This window comes from Trichosurus vulpecula, chromosome 7, assembly GCF_011100635.1.
Source record: "Trichosurus vulpecula isolate mTriVul1 chromosome 7, mTriVul1.pri, whole genome shotgun sequence".
Lineage (NCBI taxonomy): Eukaryota > Metazoa > Chordata > Mammalia > Diprotodontia > Phalangeridae > Trichosurus > Trichosurus vulpecula.
In genome coordinates, this window is record NC_050579.1 from 19,947,310 (window position 1) to 19,971,444 (window position 24,135).

The 24,135-nt window shown below is 43.7% G+C and overlaps 1 protein-coding gene across 1 annotated transcript in view; it reads left to right on the forward strand.

Moving 5' to 3' along the window:
- Positions 1-24,135, forward strand: part of CUX1 (cut like homeobox 1) — a 347,958-nt gene that overhangs the window by 214,132 nt on the left and 109,691 nt on the right. The window contains exon 5 of the mRNA XM_036768125.1: positions 4,510-4,616. Coding sequence (XP_036624020.1) covers positions 4,510-4,616 — 107 coding nt within the window. The remainder of the gene's footprint in view (positions 1-4,509; positions 4,617-24,135) is intronic.

A 24,135-nucleotide genomic window follows, 5' to 3' on the forward strand; every position in this document is an offset into this window, starting at 1 on the left:
GGAAAGAAACCAGAATCCCTATTGCCTCGGTGTTTGAGTGCCGGGTAGACACGGCCGTCACCATGAGACCATGATCCTCAGTGGGGATGTCCCTGATTGTGAGGAACTTAACCTTGCAGCTGCCTGGGAGTGCGTACCCTCCAGACTGGATTCTCCTGTGCCATGAGAACTTTCTAACTTTTAAAACCCGTTGTTCCAGGAGGTTCCGTTATTGATTGAAAACAGGAATAAACCAAAGAGAAGGGGGGGTGAGTGGAGGAGAAAGGAGCCTGTCGAGCATTAAGCCTATTCACCTTCTGATATTTTTCTCTTCATTTAAGGAGCAGGTATAAAGGAGGCCTTGGGGGATCCTTCTAAGTTGACTGCAGCCAACGTTTCTCCCTCTACACCTGCCTCTCTGCCCAATTAGCAAAGCAAACAGTTTCTAGAAAACTGTCCATTTCTCCTATTGGATAGTGTGTGAGACTGGGCGTCGGCAAGACCTAGGTTCAAATCCCACCTCTGACACCTGGTAGCTGTGTGGCCATAGGCAAGTGGCTTCAAGTGTCTGAGCTTTCCATTGCGCATCTGTAAAATGAGGGTGTTGGATCTAATCGGCCTCTGAGGCTTCTTCCAGCCTGAAATGAATGATTCTGGCATCTATGAAAATGCCTCTTTAGCCTTCAAAGAAGTGAATTCAATTTGCGGGGGTAGATTATTTACCTTTGGAAACACAAAGACGAGCCTTGGATTTTCCGCTTGTAGAAAAACAAAAAGGAGGGGTGAGGGGCTCCTTCCTCTCCTCTCAAGGTCATACCGCCCTCCTAAGCAGGGGTTGCTGCTGCTGGGCAGGTTCTGTCCTTGAGGACCATCTAGTGGCTTTTGTAGAGGAGCTGGCTAGGCCAGGTGGTGAACAAGGAAGCCTCATTAGCATTACTATGCCCAGGCTATCCCATTAGAATTATACATGCATGCCGGGCACTTGTTATTTCCCACACAAACATCTTAGTCATGACTGAAGCAAGTTCAGTAAGACAAAAATAAAGCCCGGCTGCCTGTGCAGTGTGTCCACCAGCATTCACTCTCTAGACCAGACCAGGCTTGCCTCTGCCCTCCCAGACGAAGACTCTGGGACTCGTGGCCTCCTTAGCAGCAGATTTTCCCCTCGCCACCCCCAGTTTTGTCCATCTGGGGTGGGTATGAATTCCCCTTGGAGAGGAGGGAGGTCAGAGTGGGCTAGCTGCCATCCCCATCCCCACGTGGTTTGGCTTGGCTTTCTGTTCGCGGGTTCCTGGGACTACCCATTTCTCCGGGACGTCTTAGATGCTTCTTTAGCCTTTGGTGTTACGCTGTTGCTTTTCCAATTTTCTTCAGCCTTTTGCATGATGCTTGGGACTTCCATCTTATCTCTGTCTGCGGCCAGAGCCTTATCGTCGGCGACCAAGGCTATGTCAGTGTCCGTTATTTTGTCCCTGCCTGATACCTGCTTTCAAAATCAATTTCCTTGCCCTTGAGTGGATAAAGTGCCAGGCTCGATGTTGGGAGGATCTGCTTCAACCTCCCCTCTGTGCCTCCTCACCCGGAGGACCCTGGGCTTGCCTTTCCAATTGGTTCACCTCTGGGGGCCCACATTTCCTCTTCTGTAAAGGGAGGAGCTTAGAGGTGATGGCCCCAAAATTCCTAACAAACAGCGCAAAGTCTGGGATCCTGAGAAAAAGATTCCATTTTTCTTGGGGGGAACATGCCTGGCCCCCCCAGTTTGAAATGTCTCCCTAAAATGCATCCATTCCCACCTGCACTCATTCCTGTGTCATGGGGAGACAGAGGAGTTTCTCTCCAAAGGCCAGGCTGTGCCTGCGCTGACTCAGGTAGAGAGAATTTGCAGGAAAAGTCCAATCGAGGCGGACAGATTGGCTTTGATAAATATAGCTCCTGGCAGCTTTCTGTTTGAAAAGGTTGCTGCGCTCTTTTGATTTGCTATTTTTATTTTGCTGTTAAAGGGGTGCTCTGGGGCCATATTAGGGCTCAAAGGGTCCTATTGTAAAGGAGAAAGAAGCCAGGCGAGTGTGCGTCATTCTGTAATGTGTGTATTTGATTGAGTTGTGTGTGTGTTTTAACTCTTTTTTTTAAAAGGTTAGCTTGTTTGGGGTTTGCTGAGGCTGAGGCCATTAGCAGTTGTTTTTCCAAACATCTCACGCCCCCTTTTCAAATATGTAATTGAGTTTTATACACACATTTTCCCCAGTGCAGTTTCTGAATTGAGCTGTCATTTAAAAGGGGGCTATTTTCCTTCAGCTGCTTCTGGGATTTTTTTTTTTTTGCCTGCAGGGAGTAATCATTTTTGTCCCTCCTTTTTTCTATCCACTAAAAAAGAAGAAGTATTTTCAGAAAGATTCCTCACTTCTTCAGAAGATTTGGACTGCCCCCTAGTTTACAAAGCCATCCAATATCATTCTATAAGCTGGTGACCACCATACAGGCCAGGCCTTCTCATCTTAAAGTGGCTGACCTCCTTCATGGTCCCTGAAAAGACTAGGCGGGATTTTCCCTGCAGAGTACCCAGGCCCTCTTTGGACGAGCTGGAGGTGAAGCCCAGCAACGTTGACTCGCAGGGCTGAGTTAAACGGCTGAGCTCCTGGCCCAGGAGCCTGGGTTCAGTGGAATGCTATAAGCCCAGGCAGCGCTGGGCCTTCTGCTAACAAGGGCAGATTCATTCTTTGCTTCACTTACTGCTTTTCCATCTCCATTATCTTCTCATCTGTAGAAGGCTTGTCTGCCTTGTGCATATGTGATGAGGCTCCAAGATTTCCCATGTATAAGGGATTTTGAGAGTTTGGGTGGTTCCAGCCTTGCTGACGTCAGATTGTACAAGGACTATCTGCTCCAGAGAGGGACCTGAGGGGCCTTTTGTTTAAATAAGTCAGAGAAGAGGAAAATGCAGCTTGAGGTTTGTAACATGTTTGTCTGCAATGTCCATTTTCAGTATCCCCATGGAATCCAGCCAGAAAGACGTTCATGCAGAACATTGCTTCCTATCTCAGATCTGTAAAGTTGAATTAAATACATTACTTATTAAAGACTGAAACATGGGAATTTCATGTTATTGGTGGAAGGGGGAAAGCTGGAGAAATAGGAATGGAAGACCAGGGTCATAGATCTAGAGCCAGAGGGAGCCTTCTTGTCATCTCTAAAAAATACAGGCGAATGGGTACGCTTTGTTTTACAGCACTTACATATCCCCATGTGTCTCTCCCCCATCTCTCCTAGAGCGTCATCGCCTATGACAAAGAATAAAAAGGGGGGGGGGGACCGTTCAGCAAAACTATCCCACATATTGAAAATAAATTTAACATTCTACATGGCGGTCCACTCACACGGCCCCTGCCTTGCAAATGTGGGAGTGGGGGAAGAGCATCTTCTCATCTGTCCCGCGGCATCCCCTTATTTTATCCATGAGGAAACTAAGGTCCCAGGATGGCTGTGACTCACCCAGGATCCCACGAGTTATAAGTAATAATCCTTTGGCCTCGTAAGGCTTCCAGTGTGGGTGGACACTGTTCTGGAAAACTGGGTAATTTCCGCGGTCACCGCTGACACCCTCATTTTGTAGATGCCAATAGTAGTTAACATTTATGTAGCGCTGGAAGGTTCGCACGGCATCTGACACCGGTGACCTCCCCCATTATACTGAGGCCCGTAGTGATTTGCACGGAGTCATACAGCTGGTGTCCAACGTAGGATTTGCACTTGGGTTTCCAGATTCTAGTTCAGCCATAGCCCTAATGATTATGATGTTGATAATGATAATTATATTAATAGCCAGCATGTATGTATCACTTTAAGATACTTCAGTGCTTTTCATATCCTGTCTCCTCTGATCCTTATGGCAGCTTTTAGACCTAAATCTATTATCGTGGTTGTCCCCCTTTGCTAGGGAGTGTCTGAGGCAGAATTTGAACTCGGGTCTTCCTAAGTCCAGGTGCATTGTTCTAACCACTGTACCAAGGTGAGGAAAGTGAGGCACCAAAGCAGCTTGCCCAGGATCACACATCTCTACCCTAGGACTTGAGTTCAGATCTTCTGCTCTTTACTGCTGAAGGAGTCGTCAAAAAAACATCAAAGAGGCCCAAAGGCTAGTTGTTTTTAGCAGAATAGGAGTTCATGTCCCTAGTATGTAGTACAAGGAAAGAGAAATCCCACATGGAACTCTAGAATTAAAAACCTTCTCCAAGGGACTTTGTGATCCCCTCCTTCCCTCTTCTTCTAGAACATTCACAGGGTTTGGGGAGGAGGAGCAGGAGGAGGGAGATTCCAAAGCAGACAGTACAGGCCTTGCTCTCAAAGAGCCGGTGACTCTAGCTGGGGAGATGAGACAGACATGAAACACAGCAATATGTGAGTAAGGTGATGACGTATGGTACAGACTGTCTACATGCTAGAGAAATTCAGAGGAAGGAAGGAGGTTTAGCCAACCTGTCCAGCATGGAGAGGTCTTGAATCCAGCCCCTTCTTCTGTTCCCCAACCTAAAGGTAGCAATGTGGACATTGAACCCACCCTAGGAAAAGGGGGCATTGGGTATCGCTGCTATGTTCTCATCATCCCCAGCTCGTTACGGGCTCCTAGCCCCAAGCTTGTAGTTAGTCAGATCTCTCCATGGGAGCGTGGGCCCCTCCAAAGGAAATAACATCAGGGAGAACCCAAAGCAGGGGTCTAGCTGAGCTTATCAAAAGAGACAAGTGGCTAATGGAGATATCTGTCAACTGAATGACCACATATAGAACAGTGAAATGGAACGGCCAAGGGATCGTTCAGGATGTTATCAGAGCCAGGTTACGGAGGAGCTGAGGTTCTGGGGACGCAGAAATAAGTGGATCTGATGGTGCCTGGAGCCCTCTCAGAGCCAGAGGAGAGCTTGGTGATGCAGGGGCAAGTCATGCTAGTCATTACAAGAGGAGGCTGTTTAACCTCATTGAGTTATTATAAGAATAGCAAATTTTAGAGTTCAACAGAAAAGAAACAGGTTATACCAGATATCTCTTACCTGTTGGGAAGGGGAACCAACAGATGAGAAAGGAATCCCTTGGACCCTCTGCGACGAGGCGGTGGCTCACTTTTGTAGTAGGAGAGACAGCTGGAGAGAGAGAGAGTGGACCTTGTTGAGAGAACTCCCAGGTGAGGAAAGTCCCTCTACTAGTGCATGTCAATGCCTCCTCGGCAGCTCATGGTCTAAGAGCAGGGGGTCATAGACCACTTGGGCAGTCAAGTCTAATAGTGCCAGACCCCACGTTAAGAATCCCTGTCTTAGAAAGTTGCCGAGGGCCCAGAGAGGCAAGGCGATTGGTCAGCATGTGTCAGAGTGGGACATGGCCCTAAGTCTCATTGGCTCCAAGGGTAACTGTCTGTTATACCCCAGGTGGCCATCCATAAAGGCCCAGCTGGAAATGGGAATTATAAATGAAGGCTCTGTGGGGCAACAGAAGGAGGGCCATCTCTGGAAGTCAGAGGACCTGGGTTCACATCCTGCCCATGACACCACCCCAGTGACCAGTCACCCGGACTCTCAGAGGCTCCATTTCCTCAGCCAGCAGAGGGAGGGTTGGACCAGATGGCCTCTGAGGGCCTTCCCAACTCTAGGTCATGAGAGACTTGTCAATGCTGTAGTAGAGCCTAACACCCCCAGAGATCTCTCCGTTCAGCCCATTCATCGCACCTCCAAACAAGGGAGCAACCTCAAATCCTGAACCAAGAGACTAGAGGTGTCCTGTGCCTAGATTTTGAAGTCAGGGGGTTTGTTCAGATGAAGTCATCACAAGACTCGGCTTTATGGGAAGATGCCTGGTCAATATCTGAGCATTTACCGAAAACGCTGTTCTTATGTGAGAAGCCAACGTGCCTTGACCATGCATACACCCACCCACCATTGTAGGACTCTGCTTATTGGGGAAAATGTTTGGAAATAGGACCTGCAGAGCTGATATGGGAAATGGCTTTCCTCTAGGTGGTTTACTTTGTTTTGAGGGCAGCAAGTGCCCCCGTTGAGCCAGGCTTGGTGAGATTGATAGCTTCTCCCCATTGACTGAGGGAGAAGGCCAGAGAACATTCTGGCCAAGTCGTGTGACCAGGGAGCAGAATGCATCTCTTAGCTCAGGGTTGGCTTTGGCATCACTTTTGTTAAGATTTGTGTGCCTGTGTGGATGTCTACATGGCGCTTTTCATTTCACATTCATCATGTTGTGCCAAGTCCTGAGAGCCACATGCATGCCGAGCTCCGTTTTTGTGGGCAGTTGGGAAAAAGTTAAGAGGAGGATAGAGGGAGGAGGGGAAAGGAGGAAGCATGCTGGAGGACTCTGCTGATTGCTTCCCCTCTCCAGGACTTGGTTTCCTCTTTTGTAAAAAGAGAGGATTAACCTAGATAATCTTGTTAATAATTCCAGGAGTCTCCAGAATCCATTTGGAGAAGTGGCACATGTACAATGGTGAACCTGATGTGACTAAGTAGAAAAAAATGTATCTTATGGCTATTTGTCTTTCTCTGGCAAAAGCCGAAAATGAAAAATTAGCATAGTACCTCTCTGTCCACCACCCCTCAATAGTTGCACTTCGTTCTTCTAGACCACGAAGTTGTAACTCAGCGTCAGTGAGACAGACAGACACACATGATATACATATGCAAATATAGCTGTGTATGTTATGTAATGTATGCTCTATGTATATGTATGTATAGATAACTTTCGATATAATTGGTTTCCTGTATATCCTCTTGTGCATTTAAAATCGTTATCCTGAGAAGGACGTCCAGACCGCCAAAGGGGTCCGTGATGCAAAAATGTTTATAGGCCCCTGATCTAGAGGAATGAAAGGATTTCTTCCTTTCCTTTTCTTTTCCACTCTCCTTCTTCCCTTCTTTTGCTTCCTCTTTTCTCTCTCTTCCTCCCAACCTCATCTCATTTCCCCACTTCTCCCCCCCTTTTGGTTCTAATCTTTCTCCCCTTCTTTTTCCTCTCCTCTCTAGTGTTTTCTTCTTATTCCTCTCCCTTACTCTTATGTACCCAACCTCTTCAAAATTCTTCCTTCACATTTATTAATATCTTGATGACGGAGGAAGTGGGTTGAATGAAGTCTTCACTGCTCGTGCCCTACCCTGTTGGATGGCTTTTGAATGAATGAGTCACAGACCTCAGGGAAGCAGAATGTGGCCAAGTTCTGGGCTGCCTTTGATGCTGCAGTGGGAGTGGGAGGCGAGGGAGCAAGGGATACCTGAGCTTGCTAAGTTACCCCAAGGGGTGGGGAGTCAGGAGGCCTGGCCTCTGGCTTGGTTCCGGCCTTTTGGAAGACCAAAGGTATGTGAGTCTCGAATGCTTCCTGGGCTCTGAATAAAAGTAGGCTGCTTTGAGGTGGGCTTCAGAGCATCAAAAGAGCCTAAAGAACAGAGGAGAGGTTTCCCACTTGAAAAAAACTGTAGAAGTGAGCAGTATCTGGTTTCATCCCAACAGAAATTCCCCCTCCCTCCCAGGGGATCATTGAGATTGGAGTCATGGTCTTCAAGGTTCACTGACAGCAGCTCCAGGGAGAGGCACTGCCCAACTCTATGGGTTTGGCTGCTCCTAGAGCCCGTGCTTCTCCTTTGGACCCACTCCCAACCCCAAGGCTCCCCTTGGCTCCCAGGGACAGGTAGTGAACGTTACCCTCCCTGGTACTCATGGCAGCCATTCTAGACACAAGTATCAGGAATCTAGAAAATCCACATATTTATAATAACTATATTATTATTATTACTATATATAATTAATTATTAATACTATATTTCAATATTGCTTTTATTTAATTTCTGGTTTAGGTGTTCTTGTTCTTCTCCTCCTCTCCCCAGTTCTCTCTCTCTCCCCCCCGCTTTGCTGTTTCTATGTATCTCTCCCTCCTCTCCCCTTTTCTTTCAATCTCCATACCTCTCTCGCCTTCCCTTCCTTTCTCCCTCCTTTTCTCTCCCTCTCTCTCACTTTCCTTTAACTGTTTCTGTCTCTTTCTGTATCTCTCTCCCTCCTTCTCTCCTCTCTTCCTTCAATCTCCATACCTCTCTCTCTCTCTTCTCTCTCTCTCTCATGTTCTGTCTTTCCTTCTCTTTCTCTCCCTCCCCTCCCTTTGCTGTTTCTGTCTCTTTCTGTATGTCCCTCCTCCTCTGCCCTCTTCTTCCAATCCATACCTCTTTCCTTTCTCTCTCTCCATTTCCCTCTCCCCTTTTCTTGCTCCTGAGGCTGGATCACCTTTCTTTAGCTCTGCTTTGGCCATGTTTTGCAATTTCCTCTTGTGGTAAAGTCTCTGATCCACAGTTTCTGACCGATTGCTAGTATCTTCTCCATGTTTTCAAAGGCAGAGGTGGGCCTGCAGTTTTAAATGGGAAGAAGCCATATTGTTTGCCGTTCGAAGGTGGGGGGAGGGGCTTTATAATTAGAGTGGTTTTTACTCAGTGAGCACTTTTCATTGCTCCTTATCTGCAAACAATAAATTGGATGTTTATTGTGCATATTGGCAGGAAGGCCCGGTAGAGAGAGAGCCAGCCTCTGAGTTAGGAAGCTGTGGCTTCACGTCCTGCCTCTAATTCAGTCATAGAGAGTGAGCTGGAAGGGACTTGGGACCTTCTGGTCCATTTCCCACATTTCACATGGGGGACATGATGCCACGTGGACATTATGCGATGTGCCATTGTGACAAGGTCATGCAGGATTTGAACCCAGACCCTCTAATTTCAAAGACCTAACTTTTCACACTCTACCATGTTAGCTCCCTTCCCAACTTTGGGACCCTGAGCATCAGGCACCTGATGCAGTAGGTTGCAAAGCAGGGATTGACTTGCAGAGATAGAGAAAAAGTTCCTTACTGAGTTCCCTAGACTCATTACAGAGGGAGCCCTGAAAACATTGGGAATAGAGTAGGAGCCCATTGCAGATTTTATATTTAAAACATTCTCATCTAAATCATAGAATTCTTAATGTTTCTTCTAAGACATTTGCTCATCTAGAAAGTTACTTGTCAAGATGGCAGAGAGAAGCCAGGAAGTTGCCTGAGCTCTCTCCAGTTTCCCTCAGACACAATGTTAAATTGAGCCTCTAAAAGAATTCCAGAGTGACAAAATCCACAAAAAGATGGAGTGAAACAGTTTCTCAGCCCAAGATAACTTAGAAGGACTTCAGGAAAAGTCTGTCTCGCTTGGGTAAAGGGGGAGCACAGCCCAGCACAGGTGGCATCTGGGCAAACCAGCAGGAGGCTCTTAGCTACGGCGCAGATCAGCAACTGAGGCTCTGAGGTCCTGGCTCAGCAGGCCAGCTCTGAGGCCTCCAGCACAGCAGGCAAACTGCCAACCCTGGAACCCAGGTCACAACAGGTGCGACTAGGCTGAGTCACCCTAGTGCAGTGGGCAAGCTATCAGCCCCAGAGACCCTGGCACAGAAAGCTAGTGACCAGGTCCCTGGCCCCCAGTGCAAGAAGCTTGGGACATGCTCCCTGTATCCCAGGACCAAAGCTACTATGGTGACAGGGAAGATCAAAACACAAACTCAGAAGAAGACAACGATGTCAAAATGCCTACGTGTGAAGCCTCAAAGTGGAATATGAATTGGTTTCAAGCCCAAAAAGTCCTCTTGGGAGAGCTCAAAAAGGATTTTAAAAATCAAGTAAGAGAGGTAGAAGAAAAATTGGGAAAAGAAATGAGAGTTGTGCAAGAGGATTGTGGAAAAAAGAGTCAATAACTTGGAAAAGGAAGCACAAAAATTGACTGAAGAAAACAACTCCTTAAAAAACAGAATTGGCCAAACGGGGGGAAAAATCCACTGAAGAAAACAGCTCCTTTAAAAGTAGAATTGGCCAAATGGAAAAGGAGGGATGAAAGCTAACTGAAGAAAATAATTCCTTAAAAATTAGAATTGGGCAAGTGGAAACTATGACTCTATGAGACATCAACAATCAGTCAAATAAAGTCAAAAGAATGGAAAAAAGAAGGAAACATAAAATACCTCATTGGAAAAACACCTGACCTGGAAAATAGATCTAAGAGAGACAATTTAAGAATTATTGGACTATCTGAAAGCCATGATCAAAAAGAGATCCTAGACAGCATCTTTCAAGAAATTATTAATGAAAAGTGCCCTGATATCCTAGAACCAGAGGGTAAAAGAGTCATTGAAAGAATCCACTAATTACCTCCTGAAAGAGATCCCAAAATGAAAACTCCAAAGAATATGGTAGCCAAATTCCAGATCAGGGATAAACTACCACAAGCAGACAGAAAGAAACAATTCAAATATCAAGGAGTCACAGTCAGGATTATACAGAACTTAGCAGCTTCTACATTAAAGGATTGGAAGATTTGGAATATGATATTCCAGAAAGCAAGGGAGCTTGGATTATAACCAAGAATCAACTGTCCAGCAAAATTGAGTATCATCTTTCAGGGGAAAAGATGGACATTCAGACTTTCCTGATCAGAGCTGAACAGAAAATTTGGTCTTCAAATAGAAGACTCAAGAGATGCATAAAAAGGTAAACAGGAAAGAAAAAAAAAACAACATGTTATTTAATAAGATTAAATTGTTTACATCCCTACATGGGAAGATGATACTTGTAACTCTTAAGAATTTTGTCACTAATAAGGCAGTTAGAAGGAGTACACTTAGAGAGTGTGGGTATAAGTTGACTTCGATGTGATGATAAAAAAAAATTACTTGTAGGGTGAAAAAAAGGATTATACTGGGAAAGGGGAAGGCAGAATGGGGCAAATTATATCACATGAAGAAGCATAAAAGACCTATTACAGTAGAAGGAAAGAAGGGAGAGCTGAGCATTGTTTGAACCTCACTTTCATCAAATTTGGTTCAAAGGGGGAATAATATACATAGTTGGGTAAAGAAATCTATCTTGCCCTATAGGGAAGTAGGAGGAGAAAGGGGAAAGAAATGGGAAGGGGGAGTCTGATAGACGGGAGGGCAGATTGGGGAGGTGATGGTCAGAAGCGACACTGGTGAGGAGGGACAGGCTGAAAGGAGCCGAGAGAGAAAAATACAAATGAGCCAAATAGGATGCTGGGAAATATACAGTAATCATAACTGTGAATGTAAAAGGGATATAGTCTCTCATAAAATGGAAGCAGATAGCAGAGTAAATTAAAAACCAGAGTCCTACAATATGTTGTTTACAAGAAATACATTTGAAGCAGAGAGATACACACAGAGTAAAGATAAAAGGCTGGAATATATTATGCTTCCACTGGAGCAATCTTGATCTCAGACAAAGCAAAAACAAAAAGAGATGTAATTAAAAGAGACAAGGAAGGAAACTATATTTTGCTAAAAGGTACCATAGACAATGAAGTTATATCATTACTAAACATATATGCACCAAGTGCTATAGTATCCAAATTCTTAGAGAAGAAGTTAAGTGAGTTACAGGAAGAAATAGCATAACTACTAGTGGCGGACCTCAACCTCCCCCTCTCAGAACTAGATAAATATAACCACAAAATAAACAACAAAGAAGTTGAGATTATTAATAGAATTTTAGAAAAGTTATATATGATAAACCTCTGGAAAAAATTGAATGACAATAGAAAGGAATATACCTTTTTCTCAGCAGTATATGGGACCTACCCAAAAAAAATTGACCATCTATTAGGGCATAAAAATCCCAAATGCAGAAAGGCAGAAATATTAAATGCATCCTTTTCAGATCATGATGCAATAAAAATTACATGTAATGAAGGGCCATGAAAAGATAGATTAAAAATTCGTTGGAAACTAAATAATCTAATCCTAAAGAATGAGTGAGTCAAACAACAAATCATAGAGACAATCAATAATTTAATCAAAGAAAATGCCAATAATGAGACAACATGCCAAAATTTATGGGATATAGCCAAAGTAGTACTTAGGGGAAATTTTAAACCTCTAAATGCTTATGTGAGTAAAATAGAGAAAGAGCAGATTGATGAATTGGGCATGCAATTTAAAAAGCTAGAAAAAGAACAAATTAAAAAACCCCTATTAAACACCAAATTAGAAATTCTGAAAACCAGAGGAGAGAGTAATAAAATTGAAATTAAGAAAACTATTGAACTAATAAATAAAACTAAGACCTGGGCGGGGGGCACCAATAAAATAGACAAACCTTTGGATAATTTCATTTTTAAAAAGAAAGAAGAAAACCAAATTACCAGTATCAAAAATGAAAAGGATGAATTCACCACCAATTAAAGCAATAGTTGGGAGCTATTTTGCCCAACTGTCTGCAAATAAATCTGACAATCCAAGTGAAGTGGATGAATATTTACAAAAATATAGATTTCCCAGATTAACAGAAGAGGAAATAAAATACTTAACTCCATTTTAGAAAAAAGAAATTGAACAAACCATCAATGAACTCCCTAAGAAAAACTCTCCAGGGCCAGAGGGATTTACAAGTGAATTCTAACAAACATTTAAAGAACAATTCCAATACTATATAAACTATTTGGAAAAAAAATAGGCAAAAGAGTCCTACCAGATTCCTTTTATGACACAAATATGGTGCTGATACCTAAACCAGGAAGAACCAACATAGAGAAAGAATATTATAGACTGATTTCCCTAATGAATATTGATACAAAATTTTTAAATAAAATATTAACAAAGATATTAAAACAATTTATCACCAGGATGATACACTAGGACCAAGCAGGATTTTTTTTCTTTGGAGGGCGGAAGGCAGGGCAATTGGGGTTAAGTGATTTACCCTATGTTACACAGGTAGTACGTATGTCAAGTGTCTGAGGCTGGATTTGTACTGAGGTCCTCCTGACTCCAGGGCCAGTGCTCTACTCCAGGTGGGATTTATACCAGGAATTCAAGACTACCAGTCCTGAATATTAGGAAAGTCCTCAATACCAGTCTTCAATATTAGGAAAACTGTTAGCATAATTGGCCATATCATAATTGACCAACAGAACTGACCAACAGAAATCATATGATTATCTCAGTAGATGCAGAAAAAAGCTTTTGAAAAAAAAAATATAGTACCTGTTCTGTTAAAAACACCAGAGAGCATAGGAGTAAATGGGGCTTTCCTTAAAATGATGAGTAGTATCTATCTAAAACCATCAGCAAGCACTGTCTGTAATGGGGATAAGCTAGAAGCCTTTCCAGTAAGATCAGAAGTGAAACAAGGATGCCTATTATCACCACTATTGTTCAATGTTGTATAAGCAATGTTAGCTTTAGCATTAAGAGAAGAAAAAGAAATTGAAGGAATTAGAATAGGTAGTGAGGAAACAAAACTATCATTCTTTGCAGATGATATGATAGTATTCTTAAAGAATCTACCAAAAACTAGTTGAAATAATTACCAACTTACTGAAGGGCTTGGAATACGATATTCCAGAGGTCAATGGAGCTAGGATTAAAACCAAGAATCACCTACCCAGCAAAACTGAGTATCATGCTCCAAGGCAAAATATGGATTTTCAATAAAATAGAGAACTTTCAAGCTTTCTCAGTGAAAAGACCAGAGCTGAATAGAAAATTTGACTTTCAAACACAACAATCAAGAGAAGCATGAAAAGGTAAACAAGAAAGAGAAATCATAAGGGACTTGCTGAAGTTGAACTGTTTTGTTTATATTCCTACATAGAAAGATGATGTGTATGATTCATGAGACCTCAATATCATAGTAGCTGAAAGGAATATGCATACATATGTATATGTGTATACGTATATATACATATGTGTGTGTCTATGTATGTATATATGTAGGTATGTGTGTATGTATATATATATATATATATATATATATATATATATATATATATACACACACACACAAAGAGCACAGGGTGAGTTGAAGGGGTGATATCTAAAAAAATAAAATTAATTTAAGGGATAAGAGAGGAATATATTGAAAGAGGGAGAAAGGGATAGATAGAATGGGGTAAATTATCTCACATAAAAGTGGCAAGAAAAAGTGGTTCTGTAGGAAGGGAAGAGGGGGCAAGTGAGGGGGAATGAGTAAATCTTGCTCTCATTGGATTTGACCTGAGGAGGGAATACCATACACATTCAATTGGGTATCTTACCCCACAGGAAAGAAGGAGGAAGAAGATAAAAAAGGCGGGGTGATAGAAGGAAGGGCAGATAGGGGGAGGAGGTAATCAAAAACAAACACTTTCGAAAAGGGACAGGGTCAAGGGAGAAAATTCAATAAAGGGGGATAGGTTGGGAAGGAGCAAAACATAGTTAATCTTTCACAACATTAGTATTGTGGAAGGGTTTTACATAATGATACGCATGTGGCCTATGTTGAATTGCTTGCCTTCTTAGGGAGGGTGGGTGGGGAGGGAAGAGTGGAGAGAATTTGGAACTCAAAGTTTTAAAAACAGATATTCAAAAACAACAACAACAAAAAAAAGTTTTTGCATGCAACTAGGAAATAAGATACACAGGCAATGGGGCATAGAAATTTATCTTGCCCTACAAGAGAAGAAGGGAAAGGGGGATGGGAAGGGAGTGGGGTGACAGATGGGAGGGCTGACTGGGGAACGGGGCAACCAGAATATATGCCATCTTGGAGTGGGGGGAGGGTAGAAATGGGGAAAAAATTTGTAACTCAAACTTTTGTGAAAATTAATGCTGAAAACTAAATATATTAAATAATTTTTAAAAAATAATTACCAACTTTAGCAAAGTTACAAGATATAAAATAAGCCCACATAAATCATCATTATTTCTATATCTTACCAGCATTGCTCAGAAGTGAGAGATAGAAAAAGAATTTCCATTAAAAATGACTATAGGCAATATTTGAGATTCTCCTTGCCATGACAAACCCAGGAACTATATGAATACAATTACAAAACACTGTTCACACAAATAAAGTCACATGTAAGCAATTGAAAAGATGTCAATTATTCATGGGTAGGCTGAGCTAAAATAATAAAATGACAATTGTACCTAAATTAATTTACTTATTCAGTACCATGCCAATCTAACTACCAAAAAATTATTTTTGGAGCTAGAAAAAATATTAATAAAATTCATCTGGAAGAAGAAAAAGTCAAGAATATCAAAGGAATTAATGGGAAAAAATGCAAAGGAAAGTGGCCTAGCAGTATCAGATCTAAAACTATATTATAAAGCAGCAATCATCAAAACTATTTGGTACCAGCTAAGAAATAGAGTGGTGGATCAGTGGAATAGGTTAGGTACACAAGACACAGTAGTAAATGACTATAATAATATACTGTTTGATAAACCCAAAGACTCCAGCTTCTGGGATAAGAACTCAACACATGACAAAAACTGCTGGGAATACTGGAAAATAGTATGGCAGAAATTAGGCATAAATCAGCATCTTACAACATATACCAAGATAAGGTCAAAATGGGTACATGATTTAGATGTAAAGGGTGATACCATAAGCAAATTAAGAGAGCAAGGAATAGTTTCTACCTTTCAGATCTGTGGAGAAGGGAAGAATTTGTGAACAAACAAGAGACAGAGAACATTGTGAAATGCAAAATGGGTAATTAAATTTAAAAGGTTTTGCACAAACAAAACCAACACAACCAAAATTAGAAGGAAAGCAGAAAGATAGGAAACAATTTTTACAGTCAGTGTTTCTGATAAAGGCCTCATTTCTCAAATGCACAGAGAACTGAGTCAAGTTTATAAGAATACAAGTCATTCCCCAGTTGATATGGTCAAAGGATATGAACAGGCAGTTTTCAAATGAAGAAATTAAAGCTATCTATAGCCATATGAAAAAATGCTCTAAACTATGGGTTAGAGAGATGCAAATTAAAACAACTCTGAGGTATCCCCTCTTATGTATCAAATCAGCTAAGGACAGAAAAAAAAATGATAAATGTTGGAGAAGATGTGGCAAAATTGGGACACTGATGCATTGTTGGAGTTGTAAACTGATCCAGCTATTCTGGAGAGCAGTCTGTAACTGTCCAAAGGACAATTAAACTGTGTATGCAATTTATTCAGCAATACCACTGCTAGTTCTACATTCCAAAGAAATCATAAGAAAGAGGAAAGACTTACATGTACAAAAATATTTTAGCAGCTCTTTTTGTGGTGGCAAAGAATCAGAAATTGAAGGGATGCCCATCAATTGAGGAAAGGCTGAACAAGTTGTGGCATATAAATGTAATGGAATACTATTGTGCTATAAGAAATGATCAGGCAGATTTTAGGAAAACCTGGGAAGACTTATATGAACTGATGCTGAGTGAAGTGAGCAGAACCAGAACATTGTACACAGTAACAGCCACAGTGTGTGATGACCAGCTTTGATAGACTTGGCTCTTCTCAGCAATACAATGATCTAAGACAACTCCAAAAGACTCCTGATGGAAAATGCTATCCACATCCAGAGAAAGAGCTTTGGAGTCTGACTGCAGATCAAAGCATACTGTTTTCGCTTTGGTTTTTGTGGCTTTTTCCTTTTGTTCTGTTTCTTCTTTCACAGCCTGACTAATATGGAAACATGTTTATGTGATCACACATGTGTAACCTATATCAGATTGTTCACCATCTTGGGGAGGGGAATGGGGGGAGGGAGAAAAAATTTGGAACTCCAAATCTTATTAAAAATGAATTTTGAGAACTATCTTAACAAGTAATTGGAAAAAATAAAATACTGTTTACCCACCTTCCACCCCCACACCCCCCCCTCAAAAAAAAAGAAAGTTGCTAGTTGAGTGGAAACTTCTTAAAAGAGTTTTACTCAGTGGAATGAGCATGAGATGTGAAATCAAAAGACCAGGGCTCATATCTCACTTTTGATGCCTATTTCTTCAGTGACCTTAGGCAAGTCACTTCTCCTACTTGGGGCCTCAGTGCTCTCTTTTGTAAAATAATGGGGTTGATCTAGATGTCTTCTGAGGTCCCCTTCAGCTCTAGACTTCTGACCTGAAGAGTCCCAGACCTTAAACACTTTGTGCCTCAGTTTCCTCACTTATAAAATGAAGGGATTGAGCCAGATGGCCTCTGAGATCCCTTCCAGTGGCAGGCCAATGAATCCCTAAAGCAGGAACCCAAGTGTACCTGCTAATGTGTGTTGACATCAGAAAGTTTGGGTTTTGTTTTTAAACATTACCTTGAGTCTGGCTACAGAACATCAAGCCCAAGTTTTATTTTTAAGAATGGAAATGTCGTCGATTTGACTGGAGCTCTAACTCAGCTCCAGCTCGGCGATTTGAATGAACGTGCTGTGGCCTGAACTTCTTGCTTTCTACCCTATAATACTCAATGGGTTTATTTTTTATTTTAAAAAAGTTCATGACCAATATTGGTAAAGACCTTCACGGAATGACAAACATCCTGAGGCACCAAGGCTACTTGGCCACTGGCCCTCTGCCATTCTTCTGTCTGGGCTTCCTTATCATCCTATCCCTGCTCGGCCTCCCCTTACCTCTCGCAGCAGATGACCTTGCTTCCTTCTCCCCTTCCATGTGGATCTGCTGGCAGAGGGTGAGGGTGCTCTGATCCTTTCCCTGCCCAAGCCCAGAATGCTATCCTGCTACCTTGTGGCACCCCTGGCTTCTTTCTGCAGGATCCCTTCCTTTCCTCAACTCCCCCTCCCCGTCTTTCCCCGTCCTCACCAAGCCTTGTCTCCATCTCTTTGCCCTGGTTGATTTCTGCTAGCCATGGAGTGGAGGTTTATTTTTGAATTTGTGTCTGGGACCCCTCTCCATTGCCATGGCCTCGGCCCCAGCTCAAGCTTTAATGGACTCATTCTATTTGTGCTTCTATGTGTTGTTGTCTCCCCTCTTCAGATGTAAGCTCCTTAAGGGCAGGGACCCTTTTAGTTTTTCATTTATGTCTCCAAAGCTGAGGACGGTGCCTGACAGAGGCTGTACCTGGCAAGTGCTTGTTCCTTGGCTATGTAATTGATTGTCATCAGTGGCCCACAGAGATTCTGACTTCCTGAATTCTTCCTAACCCTCCCAGGAAGAAGCACGCACTTCCTGCGCTTAAAACAAAGAGTGTCCTAGATCGATACTACGTCTGTCTGTGGACTCAGGACTAACTTCTCCACTTATGGATTTATGCCTTTGGTCTCATCATCCCTTGCTACTTGCTGAGAATGCAGACCCCAAGCTGAAGCCATCCCTGTCCTTTCTGGGAGCCTGCTAGCCACCCCCTCCTCTCTGAGCCTCCCCCAGAGCCAGTGTGTTCTCCTGCCCATCACTGGGTTAGAGATCTTGAGGTCTCCCAGGCCAGACTGTGAGCTCTGTGCAACAGCCACAGCACAGTGCTGAGTCCACTGATTGTCTGGCCCCCTCTCAGCTATTTTTATGCATGTCTTACTTCCCCTACTAGATTGTAAGACCCTTGAGGGCAGAGGCTTTTGTGTTTTTCATTTTTATGTCTCTGACCTCCCTGCCCCCTGCTGCACAAGGGACTAATACATTATTGCTGAAGAAAATTAAATTGGTTGAATGGCGGAGAAAAAAATGACTAAGGAAATATAAATGGATGCAACTGAAAGATGTTTTAGTCCCCACTTTGGGTCATGTGCTCTTTCTTATAGTTAGAGCCGTAAATGCCTTTGGTTGCCTCTGGGTTCTTATAGAAGGTAAACAGTTTGGGAAACATTGAAGAGAACCTTTCTGTCCTCACCTCTCCCACAAAGCTCCTGCTGTCCAGCTACCATACTCTCAGCCCTGACGTTTGTTTTAAGTATGTCTCCCTCTCTCTTTCCTATTTGATTTTTGTTAGAAATGCAGCGGCGGCAGCTTGGTTTATGGTTAAAGTGGATGCTGTGGCCACGTCACCAGGTCAGCCTCTTACAATCTCAGTGATTAATTCAGTGGCTTGGAAGTGTCCATTCAGGTTCCAGCCCTTCTACCTCCTGCTTACCAAGCAGACAGGGAGTAGCATCTATCTGCCCTGCTCCTTGACTCCAGTCAGGCAGCAGAAGATGTAAATGGATGGATGGACAGACAGATGGAAGAACGGATGGATGGACAGACGGACGGACGGATGGATGGATGGATGGATGGATGGATGGAACGAACGAGTGAGCATTATTAAGAACTTACTGTGTGCCAAGTCCTGCGCTAAGGGATAGAGGTCTAAAGAAAAATGGACCTTAAGGGACCACTGCATCTTCACCCACTCTTTTCTCTGCATCTCCACAGACATCTCTAAGTCAATTGCTGGGTGCTCGGGATACAGAGGCAAAAATGAAGCACTCCTTGCCCTCAAGGAGCTTACAGCCTGCTAGAAGGTAAAGGCAGAAGGGCTGAGCCACAGCATGTAGGCAGAATAATAGACAAACAGAAATTACATGGTGATTGCAGTGAGCATGGAGAGCATTGAGGACTGGGCCAACCAAGAAAGGCCTCCTGAAAGAAGCAACATGTGGATGGTGCCTGGAAAGGAAATGGAGTCTCCAAGAGGTAGAAGTGAGGAGGGAGGGCATTCCAGGCACGGAACATAGCCTAGGCAAAAGCATAGAGGCAAGAGAGGGACTGTTGTGAACCCACAGGGTGAAAAGAGGAAGCCATTTGGGCTGGAGCATAGAATGTGTAGGGGGGAATTATGTGTAATCACTCTGGTGAGAAAGGTTGGAGCCATTAATTCAGCAAGCATTTATTAAATGCCTACAGTGTACCAGGTACTTTATTAAGGTGCTAGAGATATGAAGACAAAAATACGTAGTCAAAGAGCATACATTTGATTGGGGACAACAGTGGATACAGAGAAAATAAAGTGCACATACAGAATATGAACAAAGCAGTTCGATTGAAGGGAAGGAGAAAGGCCAGCCTTGGGGGAATTAGGGCCCCCACTTCCCTAGATGGAAGCCTGATGATCATCTGTGAAGAACCGTGAATGCTGGAGGATGGGTTTTGTACTTTCCCTGGAAGCCTCCTGGTCTGGGCCTGGGGTGGGGGTGACATTGTCCAACTTGTGCTTCAGGAACATCGGTTTGGTGGGTGTCTGGAGGACGGTTGGATTAGAGAGGGGAGAGATGGGGTAGTTTTTTATTTGTTCATTCATTCTCCGGGCAGGACATGATGAAAGCTTGAATTGAGTCTGTTGTTGTTTGAGTGGAGAGAAGGGACCAGATGCCAGAGGCCTTGTGGATCTGGCGTGAAAGAAAGGGAGGAGGTGAGGCTGGCTTGAGTGACAAACCTGGGGGCCTAGAGAACTGAGGAAGTGAGGAGGAAGGGCAGGGTTCCTGGGAAAGGGGGCTGGGTTGGGAGTCAACCCACTTGGGTTTCAGTTCTCATTCCAACACTCCATGACCTTGAGCAAAAACGTGGCCAGTGGGCTCTGCACCATTGGCCTCCCAAGGCTGCAAATTTGAAGGCTATTTGTTGCCTGTTTCCTTTTCATCTCTGTGTTCTCAGTGTCTAGCACACAGTATGCCTGTAATAAATGCTTATTTATTGTATGGATTTAAAGCATTACTATAAATGGCAACTGCGAGCTCCTATAACGACAATAGCTAACATTTACATGTGCTTACTTTTACAATTACTATCTCATTAGGTTCTCACAACAGTCTTGGGAAGTTGGTGCTTTTACTATCCTCATTTTTTACAGATGAGGAAACTAAGGCAGACAGGGGTTAAGTGACTTGCCCAGGGTCACACAGCCAGTATGAATCTGAGGTCACATTTGAACTCGGGTCCTCCTGATTCCAGGCCCAGCCCTCTGTGCACTATATGCCATTTAGCTGAGGAGAGAATACGTGGGGAAAGAAGCTGGAGGTCGGACACCAAATAAACTGCAAAGGGACCAGCTGTCAAGTAATCTTGGCAAAGTGGCTGAATTTGTATGCCCAGGGAAGCCACGGTGGCCCCTGGACCGTTCTTGTTGGGGGGACTTGACTGCAGCAGGCGCTTCTGTCATTCCCCTGTAGCTCAGCTGTTTTCATGGATGGACATCCCTTATTTGTTTATATAATTCTATTATGTTTGGGCTAAAGAAAAGGCCAATTTTAAAATAGGTAAATTAGCATCCTGTTTCTAATTTTATTGTCAACTCTAATAAAATGTGTTAGAAGCAGCCTTCCACCTTCATTAGACTCATCAGTGACTGTAAATAAAACTCAAATGCAAAATCATTCGCAGCAGATTAGAGTTTACCCTCAGCTTTTGAGATTTGTCCTTCATTCTTGTTCAACTCTTTGGGACTGTATTTGGGGTTTTCTTGGCAAAGATACTGGAGTGGTTAGCCATGTCCTTCTCCAGCTCATCTGACAGATGAGGAAACTGAGGCAAACGGGGTTAGGTGAGTGTCTAAGGCTGGATTTGAACTCAGGAAGATGACTCTTCCTGACTCCAGACCTGGAGCTGTATCTACTGCACCACCGAGCTGCCGGCCTTTTGAGAAATGCCACCAATAGTTTTTCTTTGGCTCATTTGCTGTTTTCATATCTCAAAACTTTTAAACAATGATTGTCCTTCACAATAGAATCATAAGCTAGGATTCTTTCATGAACTCACGAAGATGCTTTGTCTCATGACTTTGGGGTTACAGATGAAGTACCGGCCAATACACAAGGGCCAATAGAGCAGCCGATGCCTGAGTGGTTCTTTTGTTTGTGCCTTATTTCTAAAAACTAAAAAATGTTGATCATGCACCGTGCCCCTCTCATGAGTGTTTCTGTGTGGATGGCCTCCCTAGTATGAAGAGTCGTCTCCTATTGAGAGTTGGCACCGCCACCCACCGTTTAAGAAGTGCTGGCCTAGACGATGACGGAGGTTAGTTGTTTGCCCAGGGTCATGTTCCCAGTGTGTATCAGAAGTAGGACTTGCACTCAGGTCTTCTTGGCTCTTAGGCCTTCTCTCTGTTACTGCACCAAGATGGAAGGTGAGATGTGTGCCAATGATGAAATTCAAACCTACTTAAGATATGTAAAAATAATTTTCATTCACTCATGGTCAATAGTTTGAAACCAAGGCCCAGTAGATAAGCCTGTAGTTAAAGTATTTTATAGATTTGCAAATTGTGTGCACACTAGAGGAAACAATTAGCAAACTCATTAATAACCCTTTCAGACCAGTATTTAACAAGTCTGTTAACTACTTGGTAACTGATTTATTCTTTTGTTTTTTGAGCAGATAATTAATGAACTTTCTAATTAATTCTCCCCTGTGGCTGTTAGGCAGCATTCGTATTTGGGAGCCCATTTGTTTCAGTTGTTATGGGGGAAACAGTGGGCATTGTACATACATTCCTCAGTTGTGGTCTTGTGTGTTTAGTTCAGCTGATGCCCTCTAATGGCAAAGACACCTCTCACTATGGTTCCTGCTCACCCCAAATAAGGGCTTCTCAATGCGGAGATGTACCCCCCCCAAAAAAAAAATTAAAGGCATTATTTGGAGCGTATAGGAATCAGTCATTCAACAGACATTTAATAAGCACATACTATGGCTGGACACTGGGGATAAACAGAATGATGATAAATGCCCCGCTTGCTCTTCACTTGTAGTTCTGGGGATAAGAAGACAAAAAGTCCCTGCCTTCAAGGTGCTTCATTCTTCAGAGAGAGCCTGCATGTGCAGTCTAGGCGTAGCCAAAGCACATATAAAGCAGAAACTGCCTCCTGCAGAGGAAACCCAATAGTTCAGAACCCCACTGGAGCAAAAGCTTCGTGCCCCTTCTCTCTCTGCACGGGCATTTTGCCCCCATGTTTCAGACATAGTCAAGGGAATTGAAGGGAGGCCCACATCCCCAGCCATCAGCCTCCCTTCCTCCCAGAAGCTTTGCAGCTTCCTCTGAGACCCAATTCCACCTGGCATTTGTGGAGTGCCCAGTGTGAGTAGAACACCAGTAGGTGCCAACAGCTCAAAGCCATCCCTCCATCACCTTCAACACGTTGGGCAAACTGGGAGTTCCTATGATGAAAACTTCTTCTAACTTAAAAATCAAATCCCAGCATGCACTTTGAGAGTCCCAAGGCCAGAGGAGCGGCTGTTTTTAACTAGGGATCTGCCGCGTTACAAACAATTCCAGTTAATTGATGTTGTTGAGTCATTTCAGACATGTCCAAGTCTTAGTGACCCCATTTGGGGGTTTTCTTGGCAGAGATACTGGAGCGGTTTGCCATTTGCCTCTCCGGATCATTTGACAGATGAGGAAACTGAGACAAACAGGGCAAAGTGACTTGCCCAGGGTCACACAGTTAGGAAGTGTCTGAGGCTGGATTTTACTGGGTTGCTACCCACATGTAACAGTAAAGTGGGAGAAATGGCACCTCTTGGGAGCCCAGGCTTCCTGAAGGTTTAGGCTTGTGGAGTGACCCCAGCCCTGAAGTTAGTGATGAGAGATGCAGGCAGAGAATCCATCAGCGAGGGAGAACCAGTAGGCAGCAGGGTGGCTGCAGTGGGAAACGGGCAGAACTAGCAGTCACAAGCCCTGGGTTCAAATTCCAACTCTGCTACTGACCACAGACAAATCACTTCACCTCTGCCATGTGTGGGCACTGGGGACCCAGAGACACAAAGACCTCACCTTCCAACAGTATAGTTGCAGCAAGTATAGAAAGAATAAGTACAAGGTAGTTACGGAAATCCAAAAAGGCTTCATGTGGAAGGCAGCTCTTGTCAGGTGTAGTGTCTTTGCTGTGTGAGGAGCTTGAGGCTGGTGTATCTTGTGAGTTTGGGAGTAAAGATAAAGCCGATCCATCCAGCTGTCCAAGGAGGGGTGGACCAGCCCGGGGGGGGGGGGGGGGGGGGGGGGAATGGAGCAGGAGGAAGATGATGATGATGATGATGGTGATGACGATGGTGGTGGTGATGACAGTGATGGTGGTGAAGGTGATGGTGGTGGTGGTGGTGGTGATGACAGTGATGATGATGATGGTGGTGGTGGTGATAACAGTGATGATGATGATGGTGGTGGTGATGATGATGAAGTTGATGATGATTATGGTGATGTTAACGGTGCTGATGGTAGAGAGGAATTTTGTGAGACAGAAATGAGGAGGGGGAGCATTCCACGCAAGAGGGATGGCAGGTGTGAAGGCACTAAGTGGTAGGTGGAGTCCTGTATGTGAGGAACAGAGAGGCCAGTTTGGTTCAAAGATCAGAAGAGGGAAATGAATGTACAAAAAGACTGAAAAAGATAGATGGTGGGGGGGGGGGGGGGTGGGGGGGGGGGGGGGGGGGGGGG